This window comes from Dryobates pubescens, chromosome 1 (genome assembly GCF_014839835.1).
Source record: "Dryobates pubescens isolate bDryPub1 chromosome 1, bDryPub1.pri, whole genome shotgun sequence".
In the NCBI taxonomy this organism is placed as follows: Eukaryota; Metazoa; Chordata; class Aves; order Piciformes; family Picidae; genus Dryobates; species Dryobates pubescens.
The window spans coordinates 45,398,518-45,408,561 of record NC_071612.1 but is presented as its reverse complement, the minus strand read 5'-3'; the positions used below and the strand labels follow the sequence as shown (position 1 = coordinate 45,408,561).

Sequence of the window (10,044 nt, the reverse complement as noted above, 5' to 3'; positions counted from 1 at the left end):
AGACCTTAGAGCTGCATTTCAATGTCTGAAGGGGACCTACAGGAAGGCTGGGGAGGGACTATGTAAAAGAGCCTGTGATGATAAGACAAAGGGCAATGGTTTGAAACTGGAACAGGGGAGATTTAGGTTGGACATCAGGAGAAGTTCTCTGCAATGAGGATGGTGAAATCCTGGAGCAGGTTGCCCAGGGATGTAGTTGAGGCCCCATCCCTGGAGACATTCAAGTTAAGACTCAAATGTGTCTCTGGTCAGTCTGCTCTAGTTGGAGGTGTCCCTGCTGCCTGCAGGGGGTTTGGACAAGACAACTTTTGCAGGTCCTTTCCAACCAAGTGCAGTCTGTGAATCTGTGTGGTTCCAGCAGTGGCTGAGGGGCACAATCACTAAGTTACCACAGCTGGCCAAGGGGTGGACTCCTGCACTTGATGCATTTGACTTCCTTGTCCCCTTGCTGGCCCTTGGTACAGGCTTTTTTCTGCTGTCTGCTGAGGCTCTGACTGTTGTTTTCTGCAGCCTTGCTGAGGCTGCTGTGGCGTTTGCTGCACACAGCCATTTTGTGTTAAAATTAGAGTTGCCTTCATGGTACAAATCCAAATATATCTACTGCACAGAGCTGCATAGCTGCCTCTCAGTGCTGTTGCTTTTAATATGCATTTAGTGGTGTTGAAATGAAAGAACTTTATTTTGGAGAGCAGTTCTGAGGAAACAGACCTGGGAGTCCTGGTGGACAACAGGATGCCCATGAGCCAGCTATATGCCCTTTTGGCCAAGAAGGCCAAGGGCATCCTGGGGTGGATTAGAAGAGGTGTGGACCTTAGGCCAGAGAGGTTCTACTCAGCCTTGGTGGGGCTGCATCTGGAATATTGTGGCCAGTTCTGGACCACTTGGTTCAAGAAGGACATCAGGGAACTGCTTGAGAAAGTGCAACACAGAGCCACAAAGATGCTGAGGGGCCTGGAACATCTCTCTTGTGAGGAAAGGCTGAGCGAGCTGGGGCTCTGTAGCTTGGAGCAGAGGAGCCTGAGAGGTGACCTCATTCATGTTTATAAAGATGTGAAGGGCTGTATTGGGAGGATGCATCCAGGCTGTGCTCAGTGAAGTCCAATGATAGGACAAGGGGCAGTGGGTGCAAGCTGGAGCAGAGGAGGTTCCACAGGAACAGAAGAAAAAACTCTTTCATTGTGAGGGTGCTGCAACCCTGGAGCAGGCTGCCCAGAGAGATTGTGGAGTCTCCTTCTTTGGAGATATTCCAAAACCACCTGAATGTGTTCCTGTGTGCCCTGCCCTAGGTGACCCTGTTCTGGCAGTGGGGTTGGACTTGGATGATCTCTGGATGTCCCTTCCAACTCCTACCAGTCTGTGATTCTGGGATTTTCAAAGGAAAGTGGAAATGGTGGCATGTCTAACTAACTAAACAGTTTATTGCATTACAGGAGGGCTTCTCTTCCATTAATGCAATGAAGGGAAGGATGTAGTGGGGCTGTTTATACTTTGCTTTCAGCATTGAAGTGGAGTCTTTGCTCAGATGGTGGCTCTGTTGAATATGGAGATGCAATAAGTATTATGCCCTTAGACTTCAGTAAAGGATAATGATAGAGAGAATAGATTTGGTTGGCAGTTTTTTGTTTTCTGAAATGCTCTGAAGGATGGACTCATTTATTGTTCAAGTGTATCCTGTGGATGATAGGATAAACAGCAGGCTAACAAAATGAATTGGCTGTGCAGAGTTAGGAACCAGTCAGAACACAGAAATTTTATGATGGGAACTATGTAGACAGGAGAGAAATTATATTAAACTTGGTGTGGGTGGGGGGAAATGATCTTTTGCATATCTAAGTGAAATAATCTCAGCTGCACTAACTGAATAGGTGTCTGCTTTAAGAAATAGTTCAAAATATGTGTAATATATGACAGCAAATTAGATATGACGTAGGAAGTTACAGGGGGAAAGTTGTTGCTTAGTTTCAGGCTCTGCATCCAGTTCTGGATAAGAGTAAGAAGGACAAAGAGCTGTTGGTGTTAGCTTATAGGAGGCCACAAAGATGATCCAAGGGCTGGAGCACCTCTGCCATGAAAATAGACTGAGGGAGCTGATGCTGATCAGCCTGGAGAAGAGAAGACTTGGGGGACTTTACAGCTGCCTTCCAAAACCTGAAAGGATCCTACAGGAAGGCCACAAAGGAACTTTTCCTAAGGGTGTCTAGAGACAGGACAAGGGGGAATGGTTTGAAGCTGAGGGAGAGCAGGGTTAAACTGGATCTTAGGAAGAAGTTCTTCAGTATGAGGGTGGTGAGACTCTGGAATAGGCTGCCCAGGGAAGTTGTGGATGCCTCCTCCCTGGGGGTGTTCAAGGGCAGGTTAGATGAGACCTTGAGCAAGCAAGTCAAGTTGAGAGGTGTCCCTGCCCAAGGTGGGGGAGTTGGAGTAGAGGATCTCTGAGGTCCCTCCCAATCTGAGCCATTCTGTGATTCTATGATATGCAAAAGCATTTTAAACATCATTGTTTATTCTGGCTTTAGTACAATGACTCTTCTCTTTTGGGCAAGCTGTTATGAGGGAGAGGTTGGGAGAACTGGAGGGAGTCTGGAGTATAGGAGTATTGCTAAAACTCTGTAGAAATGACTCAAGACAAAAAAAAAAAGTTTTAAAGGATGAAATATAGACCTTAATTGAATGATGATTAAGAGGAAATAGTTTCTGCATAGGTGAAGAAGCATAAATGTGAGGGGCAGAGCTGCAGGAAAGAAAAATTGAACCTAACACCAGAACCAGGCTGCATATAGGGAGAAATAGCACAAGCCTGAGATGGTTTAGGCTCACAGATTGCACAGGGTTAGAAGGGACCCTCAAAGGTCATCTTGTCCAACCCCCCTGCAGGCAGCAGGGACACCTCCACCTAGAGCAGGTTGCCCAGGGCCACATCAAGTCTGACCTTGAATATCTCTGGGGATGGGGCCTCAAGCACATTCCTGGGCAGCCTCTTCCACTGTCTCACCAACCTCACTGTCAAGAACTTCTTCTTAATCTCCAGTCTCAATTTCCCCTCTTCCAGCTGAAAGTCATTGCCCCTTGTCACTACAAACCCTTGTCAAAAGTCCCTTCCCAGCTTTCCTAGAGCCCCCTTCAGATACTGGAAGGCTGCTCTAAGGTCTCCCTGAAGCTTTCTCTTCTCCAGGCTGAACAGCCCAAACTCCCTCAGTCAGTTCCCATAGGGGAGGCTGTCCAGCCCTCTGATCATCTTTGTGGCCTCCATTGGACCTGCTCCAGAAGGATCCTGAATAGTCTGTGGCTCACACTTTGTGATTTTTAGAGTGAATTTACTCAAAGCAATAAAAGATGCATTCTTTAGTGGGAGATAGGAAGGGATCCCATCAGACAAACCAGCTTCTCTCTGATCACCCAAAAAGGTTACCAGGAATTCTGCAGGAGTTTGCTCAAATTTCTGTCCACTGCATGCACTGCTGAGATAAGAGGCAGCAGAGCCTTGCCTGCTGCAGATAGCTTTGGTTTTGGTGGCAAAACCAGGAGGGTGGTAGAAAACTGAGCCCCCACCAAATAGGTTCTACTAGATAGTGCCTAAGGTCCCCCTCCTCCTGGGGAAGAGGCAATAATCCTTTTATAAAGGTGTATTTAGTTGTTTGGGTTTTTTAATCAGTACTGACCTGATGTCCTGAGAGATGAGGGTGAGACACTCTTCCTGTGCCACAAGCAGTGTGGAGAACGAACCAAACTTCTTGAAATAAGAGGTGGTTTCCTGCAGGAAAAGAGGCAGCTAGCATGAAATTGAGAGCATGGTGGCTATTCTTAACTAGCTCATGAATCATGTGAAGCTCATCTCAGTATTTCCCAGAAAATTAAGATGTCACTAACATATCATCTGAAATGCCTCTAAATTATCAGCCTAGCAGTCCAAACAGCAGTTAATGACTGTCAAATAGCAGTCGAAAATCAGGAGCAAACAACAGTTTTGACATGAGACTGTGATAAGAGACTTGTCTAGCTTACAGCAATCTTGCCCCTCAGTCAGGGGAGACTCCCATCCAAGCTTAATACTTCACTTGTTCTTTGCCATCTGATCTCTGTTACTATGCCAGCAAGGTGCTGGTTCTGCTGATGTTCTCCTGCCCAGATTTCTGGGTGCCAAAACTTACTGCTGCTTCCACAGATGGCGAATCCTTAGGAATGGGTGTACCACATAGTGCTACTCCCATCCTAAAGGTGATGCAGGCCTGGCATTAGCCTCTGATTTATCCCAGCTGAAAATCTGGCTATGCCAGCATGCTGCAGGAGTGGTCAAATGGCAAACCTTGGTGCCTTTTGAACTACAGACCAGCAAGACAGTTTAATTAGTGAAGATCTGATGCACTGCTGTAAGCAGAAGCATGCCATGCATTTCATTTGGCTGATATACCTCATGTTCATAGAATCATAGACTGGCTCAGGTTGGGAGGGACCTCAGAGATCATCTGCACCAACTCCCCCCACCATGGGCAGGGTCACCTTTCAACTCAACTTGGTTGCCTGGCTTGAAGTAACCCCATTCTGGCCTGAAACAACCCCAATCTGGCATGAAATGCCCCCAGGAAGCAAGCATCCACAACCTCCCTGGGCAACTTGTTCCAGAGTCTCACCACCCTCATACTGAAGAACTGTCTCCTAAGATCCAGTCTAACCCTGCTCTCCCTCAGCTTCAAACCATTCCCCCTTGTCTTCTCACTGCACACCCTTATGAAAAGTCCCTCTGCAGCCTTCCTTAAGGATCCCCTCAGGTATTGGAAGGCAGCTGTAAAGTCCCCCCAGAGTCTTCTCCAGACTAAACAAGCCCAGCCCCCTCAGCACATCCACCCAGCTGCACTTGTTCCTGTGCAACCTGATCGCAGTGACCCTGCTTTAGGAAGGGGCATGGATTAGGTGATCTCCAGATGTCCCTTCCAACCCTCACCATTCTGTGATTCTGTAAAGCAAAGCCCCTTCCTTGTCCTCCGGGTGGCAGTAAAAATGCAAAGCTCCTTTTGCAAGAAGGTTTTCTGCCTTGAGCTAGCCAACATTTTTGAAAATATTCATCTACAGCTCAGGACTGGTCAGATTTTGGTAGCATCTGAGGTTGGGGGTGGTGCAAAAGCACAGGGAAATGCATTACTCACCTGGCTACTTGAGTGTTGGTGGTGTAGAAAGATGTCTTGTTGACAATTCCCCAGTTGAAGACAACTTGGCTGTGGGCATTTTGTAATTTTAATTGCAACTTGCTTGGAGCCTTGGTCCTAAGCCTTGTCCTTTGGAGTAACTCTTTTGTGGGTGCTCACTCTGAGGTTACAGCTTTTAGAATATAAAATGTCAGGGACAAAACATTTGGGTGAAATGGAGGAGGCAGCACCAGGTGAGATGGGTTTGGGTCAACATTAACTTGCTGCTTGTGCACCTGCCAAGCTGGGATTTTGTGTTTATTGCCTTATCTGGAGGTAGTTTCCTCAGGGGAGGTACTGACTGGGGTTTGTGTGTATGTAACTGTGTAAATCTCTGGGAATCACTATGTCATTGGGCTCTGAGTGGTAAAAACCCCCAAATCCTCAGTGACAATTTCTGTGAAGCTCGTTGTCAATGCTGGATTCAAATCCGTGCTCTGCTGGCCATCTGCGGGTAAAACACACCTGAAAATCACCCCTTCCATGAGGGAATTTCGGGCACTTGGGCTTTTTTGGCCAGGACAGAGCCTTGCCCTCGGTCTTCCCCGGCTTTGTGCGCTGAGCTGGGGGTGACCCGTGGCGTCTGGGGGATGAAAGGGGGGCACTGGGGGGTCCCAGTTCCCCGAGGGACACCTGGCAGGGCGAGCGCTGCTCCCCGCTCATCCCCAGGAGGGGTTCTCATAGAGCAGCCATTTCTGGTGCGGTCCCCTCCATGCCCCGAGGCGCGGCCAGCACCATTTCCCCACCTCCGCCCTCACGGGATGGCAGCGGCAAGGATGCTGGCAGCGGGTCCGCCCCGTCGGGGGCGTCTCCGTGGCGGTGCGGGGCCGCCTCCCTTATCCCCGCCCCTCGGCTTCCCAGTCGCGGCCGCGGCTGGACGGGAGCGGATCCGAACGGCGTTGCCTGCCCGTCCGCCCCGTCCTGAACCGAGCCGGGGTGCGGGTGGGAGCCGCCGCCCCATGCGCTGAGGGGGCGGCGGGATGGGGCCGCGGGGCGCCGGCGGCTGGGCTGGCCGCGCTGGGGAGCCGGCTGCCGGCTGGACGTGCCTCTTGCCGCTGCTGCTGTGCGCTGCGCTCCGGAGCCTGCTGGCCAGCCCCGGCAGTGAGGGTGAGCGGCGGGAACGGGGTGGCAGGGCTGGTGGGGACGGGGATGCTGCGCCGCTTCCAGCTCACCCGGCCCCGTTTGGGAACATTTTGGGTGGGGGTGCAGGGTGGGGGCGCTCAGCCGGCTGGGAGGTGAATGTAGTATTGGGGGAAGGCAGCCGGCACCGGCCGATAGGGCTCGGGGAGGAGGTCCCGGGGCAGGGAGCGGTGCCGTAGGGTGCGGGCAGGCTCGGAGGAGGCTTACACAGATGCTTTGGCACGGGTGGGTTCTGTTTTTTTTGGGGAGGAGGGTACATGCGATGTTTCCCAGGTGGGTTTGCCCGGGTGGGTAGCTAGTGGCTTGCAGCGGTGCTCTATAACCCGCAACGCAGCGGAGTCGGGCTGCTGGGGGCGAGGGGTTTTGGGTTTTTTTAAACCCTTTTTCGTCCCCCGTGGACATCAACGTGTTCAGGCTTCTTGTCTAGCAGGGTGCTTTCAGGCTTTCAAACCAAAGTGGGGTTTTGATTTTTTACGTTTTTCTCCCCCCAGCCTCCCTGTCCGTGGTGCTCGGGAACTGCTTGGGGGGCTTTTTTATTAAATCTCCTTAATTGTGGATCCTTGGGCAGTCTGTAATGTGACAGCGATGGGTGAAGTTCAGCATCCGAAGGGGATGCCAGCGGCTTGGGTAGCAGCAGGGCTGGCTTTCGTGGTGCCCCCTTATTATTTGTGAAACTCCTTTAGAGGGGAGAAGAGGAAGGATGGCAGGGCTTAGGGAAGCAAAAGCGTCCCAGAATTTCAAAGATATGGCCTGAGGTGGAATTTATTTTGGAGAGCGAAAATAATCACAGTTTTCTTTAAAATTAAGGTCTGGAAAAAGGGGGGAAATGCTGCTCCTGTGTGTGTGAAAATAGCACAAGTGCACTGGCTTGGGGAGGTGATGGAAACGGCTTTGGCTGATGGTTAGGTAATGGTGAGCCCAATTCCTCTGCTCTCGTCGCGATTTCGAATGATTTCACCCGTGGGAGGGATGCTGGGGAGGTGGCGTGGCTGCTTCCGAAGGGCTTTCCCTGTTACCTACCCGCCTCTTGGGAGGCACGTTGTCCTGCACCCTCCCCGCTGCCCCGCTACGGGCTGGGAGATGCTCCGAGCCCCGTCTCCATCAGCCTTGCCAGTTCTCGGAACATCTCTGGGTAGCGCTGAGGGAGTCTAAAGGGACCGTTCCCCGAGCGAAAAGGTGACTCTGCATGAGCAGGGGACTCATACACGCTGGGAAATAGGGACTGGGAAGGATTAAGGAAGCTGCCCAGCAAAGGGGTTTGGTGGCATCTTCACAGGGAGGTTGCAGAGGAGCATTACGGCACTGACGAGCAGCGTGAGGGCTTGCCTCACGCTCTCTCCCACCTTATTCTTCTGACTGCTGCTCTCTAATTTCTAGCTCTTCGGTGAATGCAAAGCTAAAGGCTGCTGGTAGGGGAGGGCTCTGAACATAGACCTGAACTTCCTGGGTGCCCGCTGCCCTTCGCTGCTGGGAGATTTATTTGTAAACAAGCATTCTGTGACAAGTGCTGCTCGCAGCAGATCTCCACTGCCCGTTACTATTGAGCAGCTCCGCTTCTGGGAACGGCTCAGCCCTGCAGTATGTGAGGCTGAGCGCAGCTGATGGTCCCCCTGCCTCGCTCTGTGCCACTGAGGCTCATCACCAGTTTGGGCTCTGAAAGTTCAATTGGGCTTGGATGAGAGAGAGCCTCTTCCGAGGTTAGTTGTCCTGTTCAGCTGGTTGGGAACTTTACTTTTGCTCGGCTGGAGGTGGCCATCTTAGACCTGGGAATCACGATTTCAAAAGTTGGTGGTGGTGTTTGGTTTTGTTTTCTCATTTTGGTTTTTATTCTCCCAAATCCTACACTGATGACTGAACTTGATCTGAGTCCAGATCGATCTGAGTTTCCAACCGGAATGATTACAGGATTCTGAGATTCCAGGATTCCACTCACCACAGTTAAACTACCTAGCTGGTACCCTCTGCTGTGTGGGCATCTCACACATATGTAGCAGCATAGAGAATTACAAACCCCTACCTTTACTGTTTTCTTTTTTCCTCTCTTTCTCTCTCTCTCTCTCTTGCTCTTTTTTCCTTTCCTTTCACCTCACATCACGTTTTTGTGTCTCTTACTGTACTCCAGAATGACTTCACAGGATGAGATCTATGCTGTGAACAATTCCCAGTGCAAGATTTTCTGTTTTACCCTCTAGTGGAGGGACATGTAGGAGAAAAGGCTTTGAAAATCTAGGTTAAGATTGGAAGGAGAAGGAAAAAAAAAATGTAAATTCAATGTTTTGAGTTCCTTAGCATCAAAATAGCTTTTTTGCAAGGTAGCTGAGATTCAGAAGCTCTTGTCACTAAGAGAATCATAGCACTGGGTTGAAAACACCTTTGAGATCATTGAGTCCAAGCAATATGGTGAATTATTGAGTGTCCAGCCCATTTATAACCCTCGTCACCCTCAGAGATACCTTCTGTTAAGGATTGAAGGATATACATTGGGAAAACAGGCTCTCCCCCCCCCCCCCCAGTTTTCTCATAATAGGGAAATAAAATGGCTTTTAATTTCAATCTCAGTTTACATATTAAAAGCACCTTTATATATAAAATTAATACCAAAATCACTTCTGTATTAAAGCATGTAGTGAAGAATGGAAGCTCAGTGCTGCCTCATGCATTTTTCCAGTATTCTTTGGCCACTATTTTTAACTCTTTAGCAGAGCTCATTGATGGGAACCAGGCATTTCCATCTTCCCTTTGCTTTTACAAATTCAGGAATTAGTTGGGAAGAGAGATTCTCATGAGCACACCCAAAAGTGTTACAGAATTCTGAAGTGCTGCTATTCCAGGAGTGCATTATTGCTTGAAAATTTAATTTCTTATGATACCAGGGTGTGAGAGGCGAGCCGGCAGTATGTGATAGGGCTGCTTGCACCTCCTACAGTTTAAAGAGACATGCTTGAAATCTTTGTTACAGTTACAAGGGTCTGGGAGGTGGCATCATCAAATAACTTAGGTTGGAAGGGATCTCGGAGATCATCTGCCGTGGGCAGGGACACCTCTCACCTAGACTCAGCTGTTCAAGGCCTCATCCAACCTGCCCTTCAACACCCCCAGGGAGGAGGCTTCCACAGCCTCCCTGGGCAACCTCTTCCAGGGTCTCACCACCTTCGTACTGAAGAACTTCTTCCTAAGATCCAATCTAACCCTGCTCTCCCTCAGTTTCAAACCATCCCCCCTTGTCCTGTCTCTAGACACCCTTAGGAAAAGTCCCTCTGCAGCCTTCATGCAGGATCCCATCAGGTACTGGAAGGCCGCTCTAAGGTGGCCCTAAAGTCTTCTATTCTCCAGGCTGAATAAGCCCAGCTTCCTCAGCCTATCCTCATGGCAGAGATGCTCCAGTCCTTGGGTCATCTTTGTGGCACTCCTGTAGACTAACTCTAGCAGCTCCGTATCCTCCTTCTGCTGAGGACACCAGAACTGGATGCAGTATTTGAAATGCAGTCTCACAAGAGCAGAGGTCATCTATTCCAACCCCCTGCCATGGGCAGGGGTGCCTAATTATACAAATAATTTCTGTAAAAGCCAGAATGAAGTAATTGTTTAAAGACCTTCCTCCCTCCTCTCCTCCCCTCTGAACTCCGTGATTTGTTACGCATCGCCTGTGGCTCTGGATTAGTTTGCAATTCTCATTTGGACGTCACCCAGATGACCTTAAAAAGTGTCATGTGGGCAAATTATT

The 10,044-nt window shown here is 49.8% G+C and overlaps 1 protein-coding gene across 9 annotated transcripts in view; it reads left to right on the top strand.

The window, feature by feature from the left end:
* The first annotated feature begins 6,097 nt into the window (after window positions 1-6,097).
* EPHA5 (EPH receptor A5) overlaps window positions 6,098-10,044 on the top strand; it is a 218,403-nt gene continuing 214,456 nt past the window's right edge. For all 9 annotated transcript variants that reach the window (XM_054164860.1, XM_054164854.1, XM_054164841.1 and 6 more), the window contains exon 1: window positions 6,098-6,287. In XM_054164860.1, coding sequence (XP_054020835.1) covers window positions 6,161-6,287 — 127 coding nt within the window. In that variant the 5' untranslated portion in view covers window positions 6,098-6,160. The remainder of the gene's footprint in view (window positions 6,288-10,044) is intronic.